This window comes from Coregonus clupeaformis, chromosome 13, assembly GCF_020615455.1.
Source record: "Coregonus clupeaformis isolate EN_2021a chromosome 13, ASM2061545v1, whole genome shotgun sequence".
Taxonomy (NCBI): Eukaryota; Metazoa; Chordata; class Actinopteri; order Salmoniformes; family Salmonidae; genus Coregonus; species Coregonus clupeaformis.
Window position 1 is genome coordinate 11,273,956 of NC_059204.1, and position 26,229 is coordinate 11,300,184.

Below are 26,229 nucleotides of genomic sequence, written 5' to 3' on the forward strand. Positions count from 1 at the left end.
GCCCTGCCTTGGCGGACATGGTAACTTTAGCAGGACACAATGCAACTATACAGACTGGGAGAGGCAATCCATCACCAGCATAACTGTTGTTGTTGTATCTAAAAACCTGCAATTCTATTTTTAATCCTAATTCGTTAGCTAGTTTGCTCGCTATCTGTCAGTCAATCGGAGCTGGCTGAATTTCTGCAGTCTTGCTACGCAGCCGGTAGCTAGCTAACTACTTTGCCGCTTTAGATGCAGCAGGCAGACTGCCGGCAGAGATCAGTCATGCTTGCTTCCCCCTCAAGCTTGCTAGGTAGCGCTAGATATCAACAGCCAATCCAGTAGGGGCTGGAAACTATAGTGAGCTTCGATTGGTCAATCTCAACGCGATGTCGCGGAGTATTTCAACAAAATTCAGTTTATTCCAACGTTGGTCCCCCGCCTACTTCGCTTCCTTCATTGAAAATGAATATACTTCCGTTGTTTTATCGCCCCCAATGTGCTATGTGGATCTCTTGTGTACTTCTCCTTGGATGCGGCGGTGGAAGCGTTGCTGAGAGCCCATTGGCTATCGAACGGCCAATGGTGTGGGTTTGAAGGCTTGGGAGCTTCCGGAAGGAATATTTAGGTTCGTTGCTAGGAGGAACATCTCGTGTGAGTTGCGGTAAGTAGGTGGCACCTTTTTGCTAAAAAAGCCAATAGGAAAACACCATTATCACGATGACAACTTTAGATACCCAATCGTGGATTCCTTCTTACAGGGGCGCTCTCTTCCGGTAGTATAAAGATTGCCACGAGTTAGCTCGCGGAATCGGAGAGTATCCATCTTGAAAAGCATCCTCCGGGACCTTGCTAAATTTTAAACGGTAAGCGCTGTTTGTATTTGTTTACCTCGCACGCATTGATTGCTGTGATTCAACGATGTATGTCACCCGGCATCTAGCTAGCTAAATAAGGTATAGCTACCTTGACGTTAGCTATTGCTAACTCGAATTTCAAGTCAGGCACTGGCAGGCCGCAAACACTAACAGAATAACCAACTAGCTAGATCTGTATAGAAGTTTATCGCTGACATTTGAATTGTTTCTGTACAGTTTGCTTGAATGCGTAATAAGGTACTCGAATACAAATCAAAACGTTGGCTATGGTATTTTATCAACTCGTCAAATGTGATTGTGTACCGTTTGTTAGCACGCTAACGTTAACTAGCCAGAGAAGCCGGTTAGCTTTATGGCCTGCGTTTGAATGTGCACGGTTGTCTACAACAAATGTAGTTAATGTTAGCCAACAGCTAGTTAGCATTTCCTTTATCCCCATGGTAGGCGATCACAATGTCTGACGACGCTGAGCAGCAATTCATGGAGACCTCCGAAAATGGAAACGAAGCCGAAGAGCTGAATGGAGCAGAAGATTCCACAGAACAGCCCGAGGCGGAGGAACAAGAGAAACAGAGTTGCGAGGAAGAGGCTGCGGTGGAGGAAGTGGACGCTCAGAACGGAGCGGCAGAGGGTGGACAGATAAATGCAAGCAAAGGCGAGGATGACGCTGGGTAAGTTTCTGTATGGTTGTTTTAGCATAATCGTTAACGTTACATGTTTCTTTTGTTTAGTCTTGGCGCCATGTCCACATTCAGTTATACTTAAACAATCGGTGTTTTGAGTTGCAGTGATGCAACCGAAGTGTGTGAACTCCCAGTTTTTGTTATTGGCCTGTACAAGTTTGTAAGCCTCCATGTGTGCCCCCCACCCCCCGAACACGCATAATATAAAATGTTAATGAAATGTAAGTGGCTGCTCAGTTGTCAGTGTATGAGCATTGTCCTCAATGCTTTACTGATCTGTGTTTCTCTGCAGCAAAATGTTTGTTGGTGGACTTAGCTGGGACACTAGCAAAAAAGACCTGAAAGACTACTTCTCCAAATTTGGAGAGGTCACAGATTGTACCATCAAGATGGACTCAAACACAGGAAGGTCACGCGGGTTTGGGTTCATCTTGTTCAAAGCAGCAGCAAGTGTAGACAAGGTGTGTGTGCCATGGGAAAGGTGACATGATTTGATATTTTACATTGTGACAAGTTGGACTTTGTAGACAACTTTATTTTTTATTTTATTTTTACCTTGAAGGTTCTTGAGCAGAAAGAACACAGGCTAGATGGACGACAGATAGACCCGAAGAAGGCGATGGCGATGAAGAAGGAGCCAGCCAAGAAGATCTTCGTTGGTGGTCTAAACCCAGAAGCCACAGAGGAGACCATCAGAGAATACTTTGGTACCTTTGGAGAGGTTTGTCATTAGCCTTCTATTGTTCTATGATAGCCTCTCCTGTGTGTTGCAGTAGCTGGATTTTTCCCCCCCAGTGTTATTCATTTCTCTTTTCAAACCTTCAGATTGAATCCATCGAACTTCCAGTGGACCCCAAATTCAAAAAAAGGAGGGGGTTTATCTTCATCACGTTCAAAGAGGAGTCCACTGTTAAAAAATGCCTTGAGAAGAAGTTCCACAATGTGTGTGGAACCACGGTAACGGATGGAAAGGAAGGCCTTGTATGTATATTTTCTTTATTTTTCTACTTACTTTTGGTGGAGATGTGCATGCTTGGGTGTGTTCTACATCACTGGCTAAGCATCCTATTTGTGTATGAAATGCTGACTTGTCTAAATGCAACTTTGTTAGTGCATAGTCTTCATTCCCTGTGAAATGCTTTGGGACATGGTCATGCACCCTTGGTTGAAATAATGTATCCTCACTGACATTTTCACATTGCTCGCAAGAGTTTCAGACCTGTTTGCATGGTGATAAAATACTAGAATGCTTTGTTTCATCAATTTGAACACATTTAATTTTTGCATGTCAGAATTCATATCTAGATTTGTCAAGTTTTTTAAAATTGTGTTGAGTGTCCTCTGACTGAGATGGGGTCCAGTGTGAGCTTTAAGCTAAAATCCAATGCTTGGACTTAAAATGTGACTTGTGTAAAATAAGCCACCATGTGTGGTGCACAATTGGCCCGGGGAAGGGAAGGGAATGGCCGGCAGGGATGTAGCTCAGTTGGTAGAGCATGGCGTTGTGGGTTCGATTCCCACGGGGGGCCAGTATGAAAAATAATGTATGCACTAACTGTAAGTCACTCTGGATAAGAGCGTCAGCTAAATGATATAAATGTAAATAGCCCTTGCATGTTTGTACTCCATGCCATGACATCTTTGCAGCATCTGTATAATAAACATCCCCCTTGATTTCATCCCAGTGTGAGATCAAAATCGCCCAGCCCAAAGAGGTGTACCAGCAGCAGCAGTTTGGAGGCCGTGGCGGCGGCTATGGAGGAGGCAGGGGAGGCAGGGGCCGTGGTGGTGAGTATTATAGCAAGCAGTCTGACGTATTTGTTATGAGTGACTAGGGCATAAACACGTTGGCCTTGTATTTGTATGATGCATACGGCTAGTTTAATTTCAAACGAAGGTCTGTGCGCTCCAAGGTCTGAAGGTCCAAAGGATTCTACCTGCAGGAAGACATTCGGTGTAAGGCTGCAAGACGGGTGTTGCGGGGAAGGATCTGAGAAATTGGATCGCTAATTGGCATCCATCCCCTGGACCATAAATATCTGGAATATTTAAAAACAAAACCAATACGTTTTAGTCTTTGTCTGACTTGGAACCACCTTTCTTTCCCTCAGGCCAAAACCAGTATGGCAACCAGGGTTATAATAACTACTGGAACCAGGGCTACGGCAACCAGGGCTATGGCTATGGCGGGCAGCAGGGCTATGGAAACTATGGCGCTTACGGCAACTATGACTACGCTGCTGGATACTACGGCGGCGGCTACGGAGGGGGTTACGACTACAGTGAGTATACAGACCTCTGGCAAGCGCCTACCTGATTATATGTGACTTGTCTTTGCACAGAAGCACTCAGTCCTCTCTCTCTATTCCTGCAGACCAGGGCAATACAAGCTATGGGAAAACTCCAAGACGTGGAGGCCACCAGGGTAGCTACAAGCCATACTGATCTCATGTAGTGCAGGTATGCATTTTAGTGCTTTGTAACATTGTGGTGCGATATAGCTGTTAGATTTGTGGCATTGATGCAAACAATTCCTTGCCACGATTTAGTCTGGCCCAGGGGAAGGCAATTGTGGATTAGAATGAAATTATCCACTGTTCATCAATTGGATTTAGAAAATACAGTTCTGTTGGGGACAGGAAACTTGTTTTTAAAAGTACACAACCTCAAACCCTCAAATTTGCCAGCACAATCTGCATCGAAGATGCACCCCTACAACTACACTACTGGATCAATAAGGGTTGATGTTGCGGTGGACCATGTTCAAAACAATGGGTGTTCTAGCGTGGGAGATGGGAGACTATCTGCTTAAAGCTGCACAGCAAATTTAACAATGTCTGCTGTTTCCCTTTAATGCTATGCTATGACCACTCTAACCAGCAGCGTTGGCTTCCTAATCCACCCCCTTCTTGCATGCTTGTTGCCCTAGCTGTTTGCTCTTTGATGCAGGGTGGTGGGGTTGTCATAAGTGGTGTGCAACAATTCCTTTTTCTCCTCTCTTAAAGGACTCAAGTAATCCAGATTTGAGACTGAGGTGTGGCAGAAGTATGCAGGACTTGATTCTTTCGTTTGGGATGACAGACTTGCACTCCACTTGTACAGACCATCTGAGGAACTGGGGAAGCAAATGTCACTTTTCCACGTTTGTATTTTATCTTTTTTTTTGGTCCACATTTCCAGAGATGGAAGTGTAATTTTTACTGTACTTTTTGGTACCTTTGAATCTAATGTATTGTATGGTATTTTACATGTCGACTGGATTTACATGTGAATCGGAAACTGTCAGAGCTTTTGAAATAAAGCAATTTTGAGTAATTTTTTTCTGGTGTTTCTAGATTACTTTATTTTCTGACTCTGCAACTGGCAACGGAACTTTCAACAAGGAATTCTGTGTGGGATTGGCGATCATGTAAAAGGGATTTACCTAAATGTGAATTCATTTAAGATTGTGTAGAGAATGTCGGCTTGTAGATGGAAGCAACCAGTATATTTTGGATTCATTTTAATTTTGACCTGTGTTAAGTGGCATTTTATAGAACATCTAGTTGATGCTTAAAGCCTGCAAAATATTGCAAGGGGGTTGCAGCCTCTCTGGAATTTCATTCCACCAGTGTCTTTGGCAAATTGTTAGAAATAAACATTTTGGTTTATAATTTGTGTCCATCTCTGTTTTAATGCGTAACTTATGGATACTGTTTTAGTGTTAAATTCATCGAATGGCTAATTTAGTTTTGGAATTGAATTTAAAGTTATTGGCATACACATGGGGTTGTCTAAATACCTTCAGCTAAGTCATTATGTATTTGAGATGACTATTTTAAAACAGCTTTTCAAACTGTTTGCTGACAAGTGTTGCTTTCATATTGTTTATGGCTGCATTTACACAGGCAGCCCAAATCTGTTCTTTTGCCCAATTATTGGCTAAAGTTCTGTGCTTATTGGTCAAAGGACGAATAAAATATTTTACATGGGATTTGGGCTGCCTGTGTAAATGCAGCTGTATACATTGCAAAACGAACACACAACCTACTAATGTGTTTGAGGGGCTACATCTAGCCAAAGTGGACAGTAGTGGTTTGCAATTGTGGCCTAAGTGTGTTTTAAAATACACTGCTCAAAAAAATAAAGGGAACACTAAAATAAAACATCCTAGATCTGAATGAATGAAATAATCTTAAATACTTTTTTCTTTACATAGTTGAATGTGCTGACAAAATCACACATTATCAATGGAAATCAAATTTATCAACCCATTGAGGTCTGGATTTGGAGTCACCCTCAAAATTAAAGTGGAAAACCACACTACAGACTGATCCAACTTTGATGTAATGTCCTTAAAACAAGTCAAAATGAGGCTCAGTAGTGTGTGTGTCCTCCACGTGCCTGTATGACCTCCCTACAATGCCTGGGCATGCTCCTGATGAGGTGACGGATGGTCTCCTGAGGGATCTCCTCCCAGACCTGGACTAAAGCATCCGCCAACTCCTGGACAGTCTGTGGTGCAACGTGGCGTTGGATGGAGCGAGACATGATGTCCCAGATGTGCTCAATTGGATTCAGGTCTGGGGAACGGGCGGGCCAGTCCATAGCATCAATGCCTTCCTCTTGCAGGAACTGCTGACACTCCAGCCACATGAGGTCTTGCATTAGGAGGAACCCAGGGCCAACCGCACCAGCATATGGTCTCACAAGAGGTCTGAGGATCTCATCTCGGTACCTAATGGCAGTCAGGCTACCTCTGGCGAGCACATGGAGGGCTGTGCGGCCCCCCAAAGAAATGCCACCCCACACCATGACTGACCCACCGCCAAACCGGTCATGCTGGAGGATGTTGCAGGCAGCAGAACGTTCTCCACAGCGTCTCCAGACTCTGTCACGTCTGTCACATGTGCTCAGTGTGAACCTGCTTTCATCTGTGAAGAGTACAGGGCGCCAGTGGCGAATTTGCCAATCTTGGTGTTCTCTGGCAAATGCCAAACGTCCTGCACGGTGTTGGGCTGTAAGCACAACCCCGACCTTTGGACGTCGGGCCCTCATACCACCCGCATGGAGTCTGTTTCTGACCGTTTGAGCAGACACATGCACATTTGTGGCCTGCTGGAGGTCATTTTGCAGGGCTCTGGCAGTGCTCCTCCTGCTCCTCCTTGCACAAAGGCGGAGGTAGCAGTCCTGCTGCTGGGTTGTTGCCCTCCTACGGCCTCCTCCACGTCTCCTGATGTACTGGCCTGTCTCCTGGTAGCGCCTCCATGCTCTGGACACTACGCTGACAGACACAGCAAACCTTCTTGCCACAGCTCGCATTGATGTGCCATCCTGGATGAGCTGCACTACCTGAGCCCCTTGTGTGGGTTGTAGACTCCGTCTCATGCTACCACTAGAGTGAATGCACCGCCAGCATTCAAAAGTGACCAAAACATCAGCCAGGAAGCATAGGAACTGAGAAGTGGTCTGTGGTCACCACCTGCAAAACCAGTCCTTTATTGGGGGTGTCTTGCTAATTGCCTATAATTTCCACCTGTTGTCTATTCCATTTGCACAACAGCATGTGAAATGTATTGTCAATCAGTGTTGCTTCCTAAGTGAACAGTTTGATTTCACAGAAGTGTGATTGACTTGGAGTTACATTGTGTTGTTTAAGTGTTCCCTTTATTTTTTTGAGCAGTGTATGTTGAGTGACTTGGAGATGCAATTTTTTTTTCTACAGCAGGGGTACTCAACTCTTACCCTACGAGGTCCCGCCTGCTGGTTTCCTGTTCTACCTGATTTAATTGCACACACCTGGTGTACCAGGTCTAAATCAGTCCCTGATTAGAGGGGAACATTGAAGAAAAAAGAAAAAAAAAAGCTGTTGAACTGGTGTCGCGGTCCATAGTTGTGTTTGAGAGTTCTACAGTATCCAGTGACAAATGGTCTGTGAAGCGTTTCACTTATAGTATACAGGCTGTAGGTCAATTGTATTGAACATGGTGGCATTCGGTACGTATGTTTTCATGTTATGGAATGTTCAATTGAACTGCAACGGTGCGGTACTGAATTACCAGTTGAAAAATGGGGTGGGGAACGAGGTTAGCATGGCCACTGCCCTTTAAATAGGTCACTCATTACTTCAAGCCACACCCAGCAAACGTACCTCAGTCTGTTCAATAACATTTTGGGGAAACTTGTCGTTCAGTACAAACCGTTCCGCAACGTAGCAAATGTTAGAGCAAACAATGTTCTTTCATGGTGCAGTCAAACTTTTTTTTTATGTGGGAATTTGATAGTCTCAGCCTGGTCCCAGATCTGTTTGTGCTCTTGCCAACTCAATTGTTCATTGTCAGGCCAAATTAAATTGTCATGTTTGGCATGACAAGGAGTTGGCACAAACATACTGGCACTCAGGCTAGGAATTTGATTGAATTGACACACTGAAAATAATATTCCTTGTGTCATTTCACAGGAGCCAATCAGTGTTGAAAATCCCCCTCCTTGCTCTTCAGCGATATTTGCAGGTCCCTGGTTTGAAACCGGGCGGAAACATCCTTTTAACAATGTCAAAATGTAGTAAAAAGCAAGATTACTTGTAATTAAATCTAAACAAATGGTAATATGTCATGAACAACAGTCCTCCAAAAGTGCCAAGACAGGTCAACTAATCGAGGTAGGCTACAACCAATTAGCCTGGTCCCAGATCTATTTGTGCTTTTGCCTACTCCATTATCAAGCCAAACTATTTGACAAGGAGTTGGCAAGAGAGCAGAAACTGACTGGCACCCAGGCTAGCCACTAATCAATGTTTATTAAATTGCAGCTGCTATTCTAAGGTTTTGGGAAATGTGGAAGACTGTATATCTGAAGAGGATAACAAACCACAATATACTGTTAAATAGCTGCCAGTGTGACTGGGACTTTTCTTTAGGCCTGTAGTGTACTTGAATTTATTGAGGACACAACCTGTTAACATAAAATGAACCCGTTTTTTCTCAGTGTCGCCTTTATTACTCGGACTAAGGCGGTGTTTACACAGGCAGCCCAATACTGATCTTTTCTTTTGACCAATCACATCAGATCTTTCCACATCAGATATTTTTTTAGCACCAGTGTGATAAAAGTCAAGGTCCTGTTATAGTGTTGGTTCTTGGCAGACATAGGTCAGATAATCATATTAAAGTAGCTTGTCTGAAACTCTTCTCTTCCTCTGGTCAAGGCGATGGCTCTCGCTTCCTCTCTTGATCGATTGCTACAACAGAGAAACAAAGCAAATGTTGAACCCTTTGCAATGAAGACCGCCATCTCTGATATTCATGAATAATAAACATATTTCCATTATTGAACGATACGGATGATACAATGAACTTCTCTCATCCTCCCTTAAGGCAAAATGGTTGTGAGATGGCTGAGACACCCTGACTAAGAAGATCACTTTCACAGATTGCAGCTCGAGTGAAGCACAGATGTTGACTCATCACCACTGTCACCATGTAAAATGTATGTAAATTAAGAGAACTCCTCCCTTATTTGGGACAGGGTACAGTACAATGTGTCTTTTATAAGGAATCCTTGGTTAATGCTTTAGTTAATCTGTCACATATTTGCATTTCCTTTGTCAATCAACCTATTATATACAATACCCTCCCCCTGAACACACACAGTTGCCCTTGCATGGACGGGAGATAATGTCATTTTTTTTTTTGCCTGGTCATGTTGCTAGGGAGAGATGCCAGTAAGAACAGTGAACCATCTAACAACCCATGGCAGGCCTCACAGGGCTGCGCCCTGGCTCAAGTACATTCATCACACAGCTAGATTGACAAGATTCACTCACTTTCTTTGGTTGGCAATGGGTTCTTCACTCTGGTCTCCGTCTTCTTCAGCTTGGTCTTATCAAAGCTGGAGATTTCCCTCATATTGGGTTTGTCAGACATGATGGCTGTAAGTGGAGAAAGAGAGCTGTCAATAAGACAGTAGTTACCATCAGTATGGCAATGATTATGGACACACCTTAGAATGGAACATGGCTGATGTCATAATCTCAGCCAAACAGAGTTTCAAGACTGCTACCCCTGTATGTATGTATGTGTGTGTACGGGGGTTGTGAAGGGCAGCTGTTTCTAAGATGTTCATGGATGGGTGTTGGTCTCTCTGCCTGGCTGAGTGATCCCTCATGTCAGCGTCTCAGATCCTCTATGTACTATTGAGCTTGTTCTTTGTTCTCCCTTCTACCCATCCTTCACTCTGTCTACCCCCTTCCAGCCATCCTTCACTCTGTCTACCCCCTTCTACCCATCCTTCACTCTGTCTACCCCCTTCTACCCATCCTTCACTCTCTCTACCCCCTTCTACCCATCCTTCACTCTGTCTACCCCCTTCTACCCATCCTTCACTCTCTCTACCCCCTTCTACCCATCCTTCACTCTGTCTACCCCCTTCTACCCATCCTTCACTCTGTCTACCCCCTTCTACCCATCCTTCACTCTGTCTACCCCCTTCTACCCATCCTTCACTCTCTCTACCCCCTTCTACCCATTCTTCACTCTCTCTACCCCCTTCTACCCATCCTTCACTCTCTCTACCCCCTTCTACCCATTCTTCAATCGGACTACACCCTTCTACCCATACTTCACTCTCTCTACCCCTCGTGTGAATCCATCCCTTCCTTTCTCCTCCTAGAGGTAATCAATCCCCACCCAGGGAGAGAAAGTATCTCGTTATATTACATTATATTAGTAACATCCCCTTCTAAAATATCCTCTTCTAAAACCACCAATGTCCTCAGTCTTTTTGGGGTAACGCTGTCTAATAGCCAGCCTGCTGTGGAACATCAAGTAACCGGCGTTATCGTCCAATTAAACGGGTGGCATATGGACCGTGATAGATATTTTGGCATACTGACACAGATTGTGCGTTCAACCAATTTGTTAATTACGTCGGTTACCTGAAGACCACACCACTGGAGATGAATGACAGCAATCACTGATATTAGCCTTATGGGCTACATTTCCACGTATGTTAACAGATGTAGCATATGTAGTATGATATACATGTAATATATGTAGCAGACTAATGGAGAGCATGTCTTACCTTAGAGCAGGGTGTGCTGGTTCCAGAAGCTGCACGTGCTGGTGTCTGTGTCTCTCTATTAGCGGTTCAGAGTTCCGTCTGACGCTGCATGCGTGTTCCAGAAGGGTGTGGTCAGGGAAAGGGAGGGGGCTATAGATCTGCCCATCTCTCCCCCATCCATCCATCCTGACACACCATGAAATATCCATGCGACATAGTAGGAGGGGTTACACTGCTGATTCCACACTGATAGGAAATACAGTGGTGTCCGAAATTATTGACACCCTTGATAGAGATAATGACTATCAAATAAATTATTGAAATACCGGGGAAATTGTATTATTTTATACTAATACAATTGCTCAGAGAAAGAGATTTTGTTTAACAAGTAATAATAGTTTTTCTCAAAAAGGTAGGGGGTCAACATGATTGACACCTCTAAAGATTCTTATAAATAAAGTAGTCAAAAGTTGAGTGTTTAGTCCCACATTCTTAGCACGCAATGACTAAATCAAGCTTGTGACTCTACAAACTTGTTGGATGCATTTGCAGTTTGTTTTGGTTTTGTTTGCTATTATTTTGTGGCCAGTAGAAATGAATGGTAAATAAATAATATATTGTGTCATTTCGGATGATCCTGAATTAACCGTGAATAATGATGAGTGAGAAAGGGTTAAAGGTCATACCCCCAAGACATGCTAACATCCCCTGTTATTAGTAATGGTGAGAGGACCCTCTATAACTTTCTCACTCATCATTATTCACGATTCATTCAGGATTATCCGTAATCATGGTAGCATCCACATTCATGAAGAAGTGTTTAGAAATACACTACCAGTCAAAAGTTTGGACACACCTACTCATTTAAGGGTTTTTCTTTATTTTTTTACTATTTTTTACATTGTAGAATAATAGCGAAGACATCAAAACTATGAAATAACACATAACACACTAACCAAAAAAGTGTTAAACAAATAAAAATATATTTTATATTTGAGATTCTTCAAATAGCCACCCTTTGCCTTGATGACAGCTTTGCACACTCTTGGCATTCTCTCAACCAGCTTCAACTGGAATCCACATGAATGTAGAAGTGTTTAGAAACATATTCTATTCTTATTTAAAATAAAAGTGACTCCAAAATGTCACAATACATTATTTACCATTCATTTCTATTGGGCACAAAATAATCTCAAACACAACCAAAACGAACTGCAAATGCATCCAACAAGCTTGATGTAGTCATTGCGTGCTAGGAATATGGGACCAAATACTAAACTTTTGACTACTTTATTTATAAGAATCTTTTTAAATTTTTTTTATTTACAATTAAAACATTGTTAAACAAAATCTCTTTCTCTGAGCAATTGTATTATTATAAAATAATTTAATTTCCCTTTTTATATATATATATAGTTCAGTATTTGAATTATTTATTTTATACAGTCATTATTGCTCATCTTTATAAAGGGTGTCAATAATTTCAGACCCCACTGTATATTAGGCTGCAATATGACGGGGTTAAGAGAGGCAATTATGTAATGGATGAAAATCCTGATTTTGAATAGCCGTATGGAGATTATGCAGATGAGTCAATGCTGATAGGAGTTAGCAACAGGATTTCTTCAAGGGGCGTGTAGTCTGGCGAGAAAGATAAAGATGGATTAGTTATGCCTGTTGAATTGCAGAGAGGCACTCTGACACTCCCCATCTGTTTATGCCTTTCCAGGCCATCTCCACCACTGCCATTTGTTATGTGTCCTCTCATCTAATGACTCCATTGTATACTCTACCTTTCCCTCAGACTGAACACAGCACTGGGGGGTAGATTTCACAGACATTTAGTCATAAGATCCATAGAAATACACTGTGATAAATTCAGAGGACTTATGCACAAACTGAGACAACGTGGACTCAGCTGGAGATGGATTCCTTTGAACAGACAGACAAAATATAAATATCAATGCTCAATATCAAAAGGATACATTCTCCTCATGTATATGGCCGCTCAAGACAATAGAGGGGCCTACACTCTGTCTGCAGCCTCTGTGCTCCACCAATGGAGAGGGGCTCTGCCCATTGGACGCATGGTGAGGATTCTTTGACTGCCAGCTGCGTCCTTAGCCCGGGTGCCAGTCTGATTCTGCACTCTGGACAACTCCTTATGGAATTGTCATGCGTGATAATGATAGTGGAGTAGGCAAAAGCACAATCAGATCTGGGACCAGGCTACTGCACCCTGGCTGTTCCATAAGAACAAGAGGAATGTCAGTTATTCAGACACACACAGCTGTTGACAGGGTCCAGGGTGCCTCTGTTAATCTGAGGTGGGGCAGGCTGGGGTGGGGCAGGCTGGGTTGGGGCAGGCTGGGTTGGGGCAGGCTGGGGTGGGGCAGGCTGGGTTGGGACACATTCCATCCCTGCTTTGAGGTGGTCGATGGCCATATGACAGAGACCTCTCAGTTTCATTACAGCGTTACAGTATTTAACAATAGTATGCATACATTAGATGCCGGCAAACTCTTGAAGGGTCCACAAAATGCACGGGCAAAAGGTCCCACCAGTTCAAGGTTAAATTACTTTAATGTCTTTTTTGAATTGTACAATTAGGCCTGTATTCAATATGAATATCCAAATATAAGAAAGAGGCATTTCAAATGCATTGTCCATACTTGCCATGATTATCACTGATAGCGTTTATGGAAGTTCAAGTTTAATCTTCACCACTAGATGGAGTCAGAGCACATGAAATATGACAATGAGTAAAACCCTGCCACATGTACTTAGCCCGTGTATCAGACTCACTCAACCCAGGTCTGTATGCCTGTTGTCTGTTCAGGCCAGCTGGGGGTTGTATCTGAAGAATGACTCCACTGAAAATATTAATATAGTGCCTCAATACAAGCACTGGACAGCACGGCATAGCCTACATTCAATGCTGAAGGAATATGTAAATTAGTCAGGCTACTAGTCAGGCTACTGGTTGTTTCTTGTTGACAACTATGGATACAGTTTGAGAATAACCATGACATCTGCATGCTCTTCTACCCCCAACTGCCCAACTCCAGTCCTCCAGTACCCCCCAACAGCCCAACTCCAGTCCTCCAGTACAACCCCAACAGCCCAACTCCAGTCCTCCAGTACCCCCAACAGCCCAACTCCAGTCCTCCAGTACCCCCAACAGCCCAACTCCAGTCCTACAGTACCCCCAACAGCCCAACTCCAGTCCTCCAGTACCCCCCAACAGCCCAACTCCAGTCCTACAGTACCCCCCAACAGCCCAACTCCAGTCCTACAGTACCCCCAACAGTTCACATTTTTGTTGTAGCCCCGGACAAACGCACCTCATTCAGCTCATTGAGGTCGTGATGATTAGTTGACAAGTTCAATCAAGTGTGCTTGTCCAGGGTTACAATAAAATGTGTACTGTTGTGGTTACTGGAGGACCAAGGTTGGGAACCACTGTTAGATGAGGACAGGGTATAGGCTGGGCACATTGCCATACCCTAGGTCTCAGTTTTTCTAATGTTATCTGATCAGAAAGGATTAAATGTTAGAATTAGTTTGTTAAAAACAGAAAAATTCGATTCTGATCCTCCGGATAGGGATTCGGTTTGGTAATCCAATCTGACATTGAGGATTAAATGTCATTTTCTCATTTCTTAAAGGTGATTAGGATAGTTTTGATGCCGATTATCTTGATTATCTTTATCCATTTTTTACATTTTAGTCATTTAGCAGACGCTCTTATCCAGAGCGACTTACAGTTAGTGAATGCATACATGTTTTTTGTTTTCATACTGGCCCCCCGTGGGAAACAAACCCACATCCCTGCCAGCCAAACCCTCCCCTACCTTGGACCAATTGTGCGCCGCCCATGGGTCTCCCGGTCACGGCCGGCTGCGACAGAGCCTGGACTGAAACCAGGATCTCTAGTGGCACAGCTAGCACTGCGATGCAGTGCCTTAGACCACTGCACCACTCGGGAGTACACTATTATCCCACTGGAAGGGTGGATTCAGGGTGGATTTAGAAAGGTGAAAGGCACTCCAACCAATACATTTTACTGTAACTAAGGTGACGAGGTGTTAAATGTTTTCTTAAATCTGAAAACCAACGGTTCATTATGTTAAATTTACCACAGTATAGGTAGATGGCCAGTTGTTATATTGAGAAATATCAAATTAATGCATGTACTTACTGATATGTAGGCTAAATATATATTTTTATCTAGGTACCTTTATTCATGTATTTTCACTCCTCCCTGTTTCCCTATGACAGTGTAGAAGTAGTCCCACCTGTACATAAGATGGCAAGGTGTAGGCCTGTTCAAAGCACTGAAAACCTGTGGTATCTGGATCAAAATTATCCTATCCTGGATTGCAAAAAAAGAAGATTACAGAATTAAAAGTTTTGAAAAACTGGGGCCTGAATAAAACGTTATATCTCAAGATTTGTCATTTTTGACAAGCAGTTTTAATCTTTGTCCACTAGGCGGCAGTGTAAATCGTTTTTGATCATGCTCTGCAATAACATACATTGCCTTCAGAAAGTATTCATACATCTTGATGTGTTCCACATTTTGTTGTGTTACAGCCTGAATTCAAAATGGATTAAATCGATTTATTTCTCACCCATCTACACACAATACCCCATAATGACAAAGTGAAAACAGAAAATGAAATACAGAAAATGAAATATATAAGTATTCACACCCCTGAGTAAATACTTTGTAGAAGCACCTTTGGAAGCAATTACAGCTTTGAGTCGTCTTGTGTATGTCTGTATCAGCTTTGCACATCTGGATTTGGGGATTTTCTCCCATTCTTCCTTGCAGATTTTCTCAAGCTCTGTTAAATTAGATGGGGAGCGGCGGTGAACAGCAATCTCCAAGTCTTTCCACAGATTTCCTATGGGATTCAAGTCTGGGCTTTGGCTGGGCCACTCAAGGACTGTCACATTCTTGTTCTGAAGCCATTTCAGTGTTGCTTTGGCTGTATGCTTGGGGTCATTGTCCTGTTTCAATTTAAATATTTGCCCCCAGTCCAAGGTCGTTTGCACTCTGAAGCAGGTTCTCATCAAGGATTTGCCTAAATTTGGCTCCATTCATTGTTCCCTCTATCCTGACCAGTCTCCCAGTCCCTGCCGCTGAAAAGCATGCCCATAGCATGATGCTTGCACCACCATGCTTCACGGTAGGGATGGTGTTAGACAGGTGATGAGCTGTGCCTGGTTTTCTCCAGACATAGCATAGCGCTTTTTGCATTCAGGCCAAAGAGTTACATTTTTGTCTCATCAGACCACTGAATCTTTTGCCTTAGGATCTCAGTCTTTCACGTGCCTTTTTGAAAACTCCAGGTGTGCTGTCATGTGCCTTTTTCTCAGGAGTGGCTTCCATCTGGTTACGCTCCCATAAAGCCCAGATTGGTGAAGTGCTGTAGAGACTGGCAGGTTCTCCCATCTCAGCCAAGGTACTCTGTAGTTCTGTCAGAGTGGTCATTGGGTTCTTGGTCAACCTCCCTGACCAAGGTCCTTCTTGCCCGGATGCTCAGTTTGGGTCGGACGGCCAGCCTCTAGGCAGAGTCTGGGTAGTTCCGTATTTTTTCCATTTCCCAATGATGGAGACTGTGCTATTGTAAACTATCAACATTTGTATACCCTTCCCCAGATATACAGTAACTTCAAATTTTGTGTCCAAAGTTTAATCTCTACCTCTTGTGGTCTGCATCACTCACTGTTTACATTAGTCAGACAAACTCAGACTACCTGGTCGGTCCTGTTACCATTGGAGACTGCTGAGGGGAGGACCGCTCATAATATTGTCTGGAACGGAGCAAATGGAATGGCATCAAACACATGGAAACCATGGAAACCTTAGTTTTGATGTATTTGATACCATTCCACTTATTCTGCTCCAGACATTACCACGAGCCCGTCCGTCCTCCCCAATTAAGGTCCCACCAACCTCCTGTGCCTGTTCCGCTCTTCAAATCCTTCAGCACTGTCAAAAAGCCGGCGAGGGAGAGAGAGCGTGAGGGAGAGAGATAGCGAGAGAAAGATAGAGGGAGAGAGAAAGAACCATCACTGCAGACCACTTTACCAGTCCCACCTCATCCTGAGTATCCTGTTAATGGGGGGGGTTGAGAGGACAGAAAACATTTTGCAGTCAGAACAGCATTACAAATACCTCCTCTGCTTAGTCAGTCAGCATGTGAAAAGTTGGTGAAGAGGTACACTTAGAGGGGATGATAACAGGGTGAAGACGAGTCATGCGGAAATATAGTGCTTTTTCTTTTGTGTGGTTAGTACAATCCTTCTCATGACCATGATTGGTTGTCTGTTGACTCCTTCAAGGTGAAACTGCAGGCCACAGCATCCCACATCTGTTAAAAGGTATAATCTTTCATTCGGACCATTAGACAGTGAGACCACCCCCCTACTCTTGACGCTGGAGATACATTTTGAAGTTAATTTCCTGTACTTCTACACATTTTGCCATGGGGCATAGAGAACATTTTGCATTTTTAAAGCACGCTTTCTGCAATTCCACACATTTTGCCATGGGGTGAAGAGAACTTTGCAATTGTATAACACATTTCATGCAATTCTACTCATTTTGCCTTGGGGCAAAGATAAATGTTTTGCCGTTTTACAGCTATTTTCATGCAATTCTACCCATTTTGCCATGGGGGTGGAGAGAAATGTTTGCAATTTTAAAGCTAATATCATGCAATTCTACACATTCTACACAAAATCAATGGGGGCCCCCTGGAGGTCAGGGCCCCTGGACAGGTGCCCTGCATGCACAGTCGGTATTCGGCCATGATTCCTACAAGTTATATAGCTGGCTAGACTAACTACCAATCTAAGACATTTTAGCTGACATGGCTAATCGAGTGACTGTCAGTGACTGACGTAACAAGAGAAAAACTGCGGATGCACAACCACATTTTGAAATTGCACCTAGTGTATTCTACTATTCTTACTCTCAATAGGAAGTTGAGACATATTTTTTTTATTTAAATAATTGTCGTCTAGGGCCCCCTAGTGGCCGGGGCCCCTAAGCGACCGCTGATGTCTTATGCCTGGAACAGGCCCTGCTGTGACTCCGATGTGATTCTGTCACTGGGTGTTGTGAGTGCTTTCATCAAAATGACAAAAGAAGGGAGAGCGGCAGCCTGGAATGGATGGACATTGGGCAAATTCTCAACTTGGACTGCCTAAAGTGCGTGTAACTTTCTAGCTGTGAAAAGTATGCAAAACACACATACACACACACACAGATTCCTATTTACTCGTAAGGTTTGAACATAAAAGCCCAGAGGGTTTGTTCAGAGAGTTGATCCAGAGGGTTTGTCCAGAGAGTTGATTCAGAGGGTTGATTCAGAGGGTTTGTCTTGAGAGTTGATTCAGAGGGTTGATTCAGAGGGTTTGTCCAGAGAGTTGATTCAGAGAGTTGATTCCCCGGGACCACCCATACGTAAAAATGTATGCACGCGTGACTGTATGTCGCTTTGGATAAAAGCGTCTGCTAAATGGCATATTATTATTATTATTATTATTATTATTATTATTATTATTATTATTGATTCAGAGGGTTTGCCCAATCTTGCCCTTATTTATCTTTCTCCTCGGAGTGGAATGCACTTGACGTGTCGCAGCTGTGTTCAACAGAGTCCACTTCCCACGCTCCATCAGTCACCCTCCACATTTTGCCATGTCTAATGTGTATTCATGTGATATTTCAGTATATCAATCATTACTACAAAATCTATGGGCTAAAAAACATAAGCTGACATGGACTAGTAGATCTGGACATTTTCTGACAAGTTATAAATAGCTCTCTAAGGTATGCAATGACTGACATGACAAGAGGAAAACTGATGATCCACTACCAAATTTCGAAAATTGTGCATTCTACTATTACAACTTTCAAGAGTAAGTTGAAAGCTGATGGAGCAATAATCAAAGGCTTTGTGATGTTGTAGCAGCCAGTATCATTAAAAACAAAACATCCCTATTGGTCCTTGCAACCACTTTGTTGTTTGTTCCTATCTCACTGTTCTGCCCACTGTAGGGTCTCCCCACTGTAGAGTCTCCCCACTGTAGGGTCTGCCCACTGTAGGGTCTGCCCACTGTAGGGTCTGCCCACTGTAGGGTCTGCCTACTGGGATTCTGCCCTCACTGTCCACCACCACCCATTGCTGTTGACATGACAGGAGTCTATGGTTAGCTTATACCAATGCATGTCTTAGTCCCCTATCATCCCGAAGGAGCTAGTATAGCATCCACCCATGGAGATGCAGGAGAGAGAGAGCTGCTTCCCGGGAAGAAGCTGTTGTCATGGGAACAGTGTACCGATGGAAACGCATGACAATGAGAGAGGGAGCTGAGAGAGAGAGAGAGAGAGAGAGAGAGAGAGAGAGAGAGAGAGAGAGAGAGAGAGAGAGAGAGAGAGAGAGAGAGAGAGAGAGAGAGAGAGAGAGAGAGAGAGAGAGAGAGAGAGAGAGAGAGAGAGAGAGAGAGAGAGAGAGAGAGAGAGAGAGAGAGAGAGAGAGAGAGAGAGAGAGAGAGAGAGAGAGAGAGAGAGAGAGAGAGAGAGAGAGAGAGAGAGAGAGAGAGAGAGAGAGAGAGAGAGAGAGAGAGAGAGAGAGAGAGAGAGAGAGAGAGAGAGAGAGAGAGAGAGAGAGAGAGAGAGAGAGAGAGCGAGAGAGAGAGAGAGCGAGAGAGCGAGAGAGAGATATGATCCATTACTCCTCTGGGCACATTACACACTGACCAGATCTGGCCTCGCCAAGGCAGAGGCACTGAACGCTTAAGGGTCAGTACAGTACGGAAGAAGAGTCTAATTATGTGTGAAAGCACTCGTCATACACAACGTAGCGGGTTGAGACGCAGCAATCACTCTGTGGCAGATAGTTTAATGGACGATCGGCAGGTGTTATTTGGAGCAGGAGGGGGTTAGAAAGGAGAAAAGGGTGGTAGGGGCTGTGCCAGACGTTTCCCTCCTCTCCTGCCGAGCTCTCTGTAAGAAGGTGCAGTCTCCCTTCCTGTTACATAAATTCTCCACGCTTGTGGAGGCGGCTTACATAAGCATTGGAGCTTAATTCTCCATCAAGACGTTCGCTCCTCACTGGCTGACAATTCACATAGTTCCCCCCCCCGATTAAAGCCCCAATCTCTCCCTCTCGTTTTCCCCCTCCCTCTCTCTCTCTCTCCCTCTTCTTCTCCGTCTCTCTTTTGGTTAACATTGCTGGGGTGATTTTCCTGTCCTGGCTTGTGAGCCTTCTGTTCACACTGCTGGGGTGATTTTCCTGTCCTGGCTTGTGAGCCTTCTGTTCACACTGCTGGGGTGATTTTCCTGTCCTGGCTTGTGAGCCTTCTGTTCACACTGCTGGGGGTGATTTTCCTGTCCTGGCTTGTGAGCCTTCTGTTCACACTGCTGGGGTGATTTTCCTGTCCTGGCTTGTGAGCCTTCTGTTCACACTGCTGGGGTGATTTTCCTGTCCTGGCTTGTGAGCCTTCTGTTCACACTGCTGGGGTGATTTTCCTGTCCTGGCTTGTGAGCCTTCTGTTCACACTGCTGGGGTGATTTTCCTGTCCTGGCTTGTGAGCCTTCTGTTCACACTGCTGGGGGTGATTTTCCTGTCCTGGCTTGTGAGCCTTCTGTTCACACTGCTGGGGTGATTTTCCTGTCCTGGCCTGTGAGCCTTCTGTTCACACTGCTGGGGTGATTTTCCTGTCCTGGCTTGTGAGCCTTCTGTTCACACTGCTGGGGTGATTTTCCTGTCCTGGCTTGTGAGCCTTCTGTTCACACTGCTGGGGTGATTTTCCTGTCCTGGCTTGTGAGCCTTCTGTTCACACTGCTGGGGTGATTTTCCTGTCCTGGCTTGTGAGCCTTCTGTTCACACTGCTGGGGTGATTTTCCTGTCCTGGCTTGTGAGCCTTCTGTTCACACTGCTGGGGTGATTTTCCTGTCCTGGCTTGTGAGCCTTCTGTTCACACTGCTGGGGTGATTTTCCTGTCCTGGCTTGTGAGCCTTCTGTTCACACTGCTGTTGTAAAGTTCATCTCCATCACATCCTCCTACTGTATGGACACCTATTCCTCATTTTCGATGAGAATATCCAGACAGCGATAATGAGTCATGGCTGATTTAGTGAGTGATGTTTATTAGATGATATTATCTCTCCGTCAGTGTAATTAAAGACAACCTTAAATCTCTGAGTGATGTCTCAAACACATTAGTGGCTGAATATAACATGCTGCAGAACTGTAGATGGACCACTTCCACATGGGATGAGAAGGCTGAGGAGAGTTACGTTATTGACAAAGCATTTGTTTACTTTTCTCCTATCCATCAGAGAAATTGAACTGAATTGGCCCTAGCCTAGTATTAACCTATTATTAGAGGTTGAAGTGTTTATCTATTGGGAGTTTATGTTGAATCATGTAAAAAGTCCATCTGTTCTATGCATGGTCAAAGGGGAATAGTATGTGAAAGCATCTAGAAAAAGACCTCCCCAGAGTCAATGTTTTGGAAAATGGTTTTGAGAGTTGACTTTGAGAGAGAGAGAGAGAGAGAGAGAGAGAGAGAGAGAATATGCTAGGGTGACGGCGAGAGAGAAAAGTTTAGAAGTTTATGAATCAAAAACCTGTATGGACCTTCACAGAGCTCCTGCAGAGATAAAGCTGTCGGCGCTCTATCTTACTGATCAGCTTCTTTCTGACCTATTTCAGAGCAGCCGGAATCGCTATCAGCTGCTTGACGCAGCATCCACAGTACTCACCAACATCCCGGGCCAGGCAGATGATCTGAAGGGGGGCTGAGAGAGAGAGCGGGGGAGGGCCACAGAGAGGGGAAATATTTATCCCCTAGTCTTCACAGGCCAACTAACTTCCATATCAATGCTTTCCCCCCTGAAAAAGGAATGCACTGTTTTCCCCCCTGACACAGGAATGCACTGCTTTCCCCCTGAAACAAGAATGCACATACAGTAGTACCGAACAGTCTAGTACAGTACATTACAGTACAGTACAGTCTAGTCTAGTACAGTCCAGTACAGTAGAGTCCAGTACAGTATACCTGGATACTGCCAGGAATCCAGAGAGTAGACCCATGAGCTTACCAGGCTTCTACCACTCCTAGTACAGGGACCAGGTTATTACCACTCCTAGTACAGGGACCAGGTTATTACCACTCCTAGTACAGGGACCAGGTTATTACCACTCCTAGTACAGGGACCAGGTTATTACCACTCCTAGTACAGGGACCAGGTTATTACCACTCCTAGTACAGGGACCAGGTTATTACCTCAATACAGGGACCAGTTACACTCTAGTACAGGGACCAGGTTATTACCACTCCTAGTACAGGGACCAGGTTATTACCACTCCTAGTACAGGGACCAGGTTATTACCACTCCTAATACAGGGACCAGGTTATTACCACTCCTAGTACAGGGACCAGGTTTATATGATAACCTGCGACAAGACAGCTCTTTGGACGCAGAGTGAGTAGGTTCATGTTTTTTTGCTGTTGGCTACAAAAACAGTGAGCAGTGCTGCCGATGTGAGTTTACACATTAAGACCAGATCCATGAGAGAAGAAGCATCAGACTGACTTGGGGGTGAGGAAAGAGGAAGCTGTGTTTCCAGGAGGGTTGCTCCCTCTCCAGATGACTGGGGAGGGAGGTGATGTAGTGCTGACACCAACTGGGAGGTAAAGCGCTTATCTGCCGGGGAGCAGGCTGGACCCAGGAGATTGCAGCATAAGTGCCTCCATGGTATCCCTGGGCTTTGTCACAGGTGGAAATCAATGATTTATTGTAACCAAGCTGGTCTGCTTAGAGCAAAACACTGGACTTTAGAGTTGCACTTTAAGTGCCAAGATTCTCAAGAAAGTGTGATATTTTGGGACAAATCTTAAATGTATGAGATGCAGTATGACAATTGTGGATTTACACAAAATAGCTAAGTATCTCTGGGGTGCAGTGCACTGTAGAGAAGTCTTTGCAGGAATACATGAGCTGGAACTAACTATTTTTGGGGTAGGATACTTTTTAATGGGTGCCATCTGCTTAAGTGAAAACAGAGCATGCAAATTGCAGTCATTCCTCATTCCTATTGTGTTCTAGCTATTAAATTATGTTTAACCTTCGGATAAAGTTTGGGGCACAGACTCTCTCTCTCTCTCTCACTGTGTTCCAACTCTGTTTACTTGCCCAGGGTCAAGGGATCTCTCGTTGATTTGTGGAATACCCTCAGAGGGATTCTTGGAGGAATAGTTATGTTCCGTCTCACTCACATCTAATGCTGCACACTGGTGCCACAGAATTATATTGCCAATCAGCGCTGTGAGGAGACAACAAATTTTCTTGCAGACAATGGCAATACATATAGGCCTCCTGCACAGAAAGCCTATCATCTTCTGTTCCAGCTGAGCCCCACAGAAAAGCCCCCTCACTGCCAAATACTGCTGTGCATAAAGAGAGAGGCTGTGTACAGCAGCCATGATGGAATATAGGATGCTCTCTGTGCAGTGTAATGATTTACCCAATGCCGAGTTTCTATGGAGCAATTTAAAGACAGTAGCTGGGTTTCCATCCAATTGGTGACAATTTTCTAGAATCCACATAAATAAAAATATGCACATTTCCCCACCAATGGTACACTACAGTGCATTCGGAAAGTATTCAGACCCCTTGACCTTTACAACATTTTGTTACGTTACAGCCTTGTTATTTTATTTTATTTTTACCCCCTTTTTCTCCCCAATTTCGTGATATCCAATTGCGATCTTGTCTCATCGCTGCAACTCCCCAACAGGCTCGGGAGAGGCGAAGGTCGAGTCATGTGTCCTCTGAAATATGACCCGCCAAGCCGCGCTTCTTAACACCCGCTCGCTTAATCCGGAAGCCAGCTGCACCAATGTGTCGGAGGAAACACCATTCAACTGAAGGCCGAAGTCAGCCTGCAGGCGCCCGGCCCGCCACAAGGAGTCGCCAGAGCGCGATGAACCAAGTAACAAACCCTCCCCTAACCCGGATGACGATGGGCCAATTGTGCACCACCCTATGGGACTCCCGGTCACGGCCGGTTTTGACACAGCCTGGGATAGAACCCCAGTCTGTAGTGACGCCGCAACACTGCGATGCAGTGCCTTAGACCACTGCGCCACTTGGGAGGCCCGTTACAGCCTTATTCTAAAATTGATTAAATAGTTTTTTTCCCTCATCAATCTACACACAATAACCCATAATGACAAAGCAAAAACAGGTTTTTAGACATTTTTGCAAATTTATAAAAAAACAACAACTGAAATATAACATTTACATAAGTATTCAGACCCTTTACTCAGTACTTTGTTGAAGCACCTTTGGCAGTGATTACAACCTCAAGTCTTTTTCGGTATGACGCTACAAGCTTGGCACAGCTGTATTTGGGGAGTTTCTCCCATTCTTCTCTGCAGATCCTCTCAAGCTCTGTCAGGTTGGACGGGGAGCGTCGTTGCACAGCTATTTTCAGGTCTCTCCAGAGATGTTCGATCGGGTTCAAGTCCGGGCTCTGGCTGGGCCACTCAAGGACATTCAGAGACTTGTCCCGAAGCTACTCCTGCGTTGAACCTTCGCCCCAGTCTGAGGTCCTGAGCGCTCTGGAGAAGGTTTTCTTCAATGATCTCTCTGTACTTTGCTCCGTTCATCTTCCCTTGATCCTGACTAGTCTCCCAGTCCCTCCTGCTAGAAAACATTCCCACAGCATGATGCTGCCACCACCATGCTTCACTGTAGGGATGGTGCCAGCTTTCCTCCAGATGTGACGCTTGGCATTCAGGCCAAAGAGTTCAATCTTGGTTTCATCAGACCAGAGAATCTTGTTTCTCATGGTCTGAGAGTCCTTTAGGTGCCTTTTGGCAAACTCCAAGTGAGTTGTCATGTGCCTTTTACTGAGGAGTGGCTTCTGTCTTGCCACTCTAGAATAAATGCCTGATTGGTGGAGTTTAGTAGAGATGTTTGTCCTTCTGGAAGATTCTCCCATCTCCACAGAGGAACACTGGAACTCTGTCAGAGTGACCATCGGGTTCTTGGTCACCTCTCTGACCAAGGCCCTTCTCCCCCGATTACTCAGCTCTGGGAAGAGTCTTGGTGATACCAAACTTCTTGCATTTAAGAATGTGTTCTTGGGGACCTTCAAAGCTGCAGACATTTTTTGGTACCCTTTCCCAGATCTGTGCCTCAACACAATCCTGTCTCGGTGCTCTACGGAAAATTCCTTCGACCTCATGGCTTGGTTTTTGCTCTGACATGCACTGTCAACTGTGGGACCGTATATAGACAGGTGTGTGACTTTTAGAATAAGGCTGTAACGTAACAAAATGTGGAAAAAGGGTAGGGTTCTGAGTACTTTCCGAATGCACTGTATATATACAAAAGTATGTGGACACCCCTTCAAATTAGTGGATTCGGCTATTTCAGCCACACCGTTGCTGACAGGTGTATAAAATCGAGCACACAGCCATGTAATCTCCATAGACAAACATTGGCAGTAGAATGGCCTTACTGAAGAGCTCAGTGACTTTCAAGATGGCACTGTCATAGGATGCCGCCTTTCCAACAAGTCAGTTCATCAAATTTCTGCCCTGATAGAGCTGCCCCGGTCAACTGTAAGTGCTGATGTTGTGAAGTGGAAACGTCCAGGAGCAGCAACAGCTCAGCCGTGAAGTGGTAGGCCACACAAGCTCATAGAACGGGACCGCTGAGTGCTGAAGCGCGTAGCGCGTAAAAATCGTCTGTCCTCGGTTGCAACACTCACTACCGAGTTCCAAACTGCCTCTGGAAGCAACGTCAGCACGTCGGGAGCTTATGTAGGAGGAGTAATGGTCTGGGGCTGTTTTTCATGGTTCGGGCTAGGCTCCTTAGTTCCAGTGAAGGGAAATCTTAATGCTACAGCATACAATGACATTCTAGACGATTCTGTGCTTCCAACTTTGTAGCAAAAGTTTGGGCAAGGCCCTTTCCTGTTTCAGCATGACAATGACCCCGTGCACAAAGCGCGTTAAATAAAGAAATAGTTTGTCGAGATTGGTGTGGAAGAACTTGACTGGCCTGCACAGAGCCCTGACCTCAACCCAATCAAACACCTCTTGTGTCTGAATGGAAGTAATGCTTTTGGTCATGTAGTGTATGTTTCCACCAAACTGACTTGTTTCAAATAAAAATCAGTGCGTGATGATGTAGCATCACACAAAATGTACTTTTTCGCTTAAACTATCACGATCGAATACAGATCTAAAGTTCAATGTGATTCCATCACATTTTCAACTCTATCGATAGTTTTGTCACAAAAACTGTTGCGTTAAATAGCAAATGTGCCTACTCTGGTCTTGGCACCTGCACTCTAGCCAACAGCTCGCAGATACAGTGCAGGTATGCTGTGCGGGTTGTGTAGTCTACATGAGGAGATTATTATGGATAATATTTGTATTTGTCAAACGGTAGTCAAGCATCGATCATCATGTCACCAGAATAAGACCCTCAATATTTATTGGAAAGGAGCATCAAGCTCATCTCTGTGCACTTTTACCACCCTGTGAAGTTCATCCTAATTTATTTAATCTGTAGCCCAATAAACTGAGTCATAGTGAGAGGC

At 44.4% G+C, this 26,229-nt stretch overlaps 2 protein-coding genes across 4 annotated transcripts; one reads left to right on the forward strand and one right to left on the reverse strand.

The window, feature by feature from the left end:
• The first annotated feature begins 739 nt into the window (after positions 1–739).
• LOC121579152 (heterogeneous nuclear ribonucleoprotein A/B) lies at positions 740–5,196 on the forward strand. 2 transcript variants are annotated; one of them, XM_041893481.2, is made up of 9 exons: positions 740–848; positions 1,305–1,531; positions 1,836–2,004; positions 2,106–2,264; positions 2,369–2,524; positions 3,229–3,331; positions 3,655–3,825; positions 3,918–4,003; positions 4,549–5,196. In XM_041893481.2, the coding sequence occupies exons 2-8, from the start codon at positions 1,314–1,316 to the stop codon at positions 3,986–3,988; spliced, it is 1,047 nt and encodes a 348-aa protein (XP_041749415.1). In that variant the 5' UTR covers positions 740–848; positions 1,305–1,313; the 3' UTR covers positions 3,989–4,003; positions 4,549–5,196. The 2 variants fall into 2 exon arrangements, with proteins under 2 accessions (XP_041749415.1, XP_041749416.1); XM_041893482.2 differs by lacking the exon at positions 3,918–4,003 and having other exon boundaries at positions 744–848.
• A 3,302-nt stretch (positions 5,197–8,498) lies between these two features.
• LOC121580140 (thymosin beta-11) lies at positions 8,499–10,726 on the reverse strand. 2 transcript variants are annotated; one of them, XM_041895197.2, is made up of 3 exons: positions 10,604–10,726; positions 9,348–9,452; positions 8,499–8,762 (listed from the first exon to the last, which is right to left on the reverse strand). In XM_041895197.2, exons 2-3 carry the CDS (start codon positions 9,445–9,447, stop codon positions 8,725–8,727), a joined length of 138 nt encoding a protein of 45 aa, XP_041751131.1. In that variant the 5' UTR covers positions 9,448–9,452; positions 10,604–10,726; the 3' UTR covers positions 8,499–8,724. The 2 variants fall into 2 exon arrangements, with proteins under 2 accessions (XP_041751131.1, XP_041751130.1); XM_041895196.2 differs by having other exon boundaries at positions 9,348–9,472.
• Positions 10,727–26,229: the final 15,503 nt, after the last annotated feature.

Bases quoted from the DNA above. Each gene is read 5' to 3' on its own strand.
- LOC121580140 (XM_041895197.2), bottom strand. From the start codon at position 9,447: ATGTCTGACAAACCCAATATGAGGGAAATCTCCAGCTTTGATAAGACC. The intron at 8,763-9,347 runs GTGAGTGAATCT...TCTCTGTTGTAG, and splicing joins CCCATTGCCAACCAAAGAAA to CAATCGATCAAGAGAGGAAG.
- LOC121579152 (XM_041893481.2), top strand. From the start codon at position 1,314: ATGTCTGACGACGCTGAGCAGCAATTCATGGAGACCTCCGAAAATGGA. The intron at 1,532-1,835 runs GTAAGTTTCTGT...GTTTCTCTGCAG, and splicing joins AAAGGCGAGGATGACGCTGG to CAAAATGTTTGTTGGTGGAC. The intron at 2,265-2,368 runs GTTTGTCATTAG...TCAAACCTTCAG, and splicing joins ACTTTGGTACCTTTGGAGAG to ATTGAATCCATCGAACTTCC.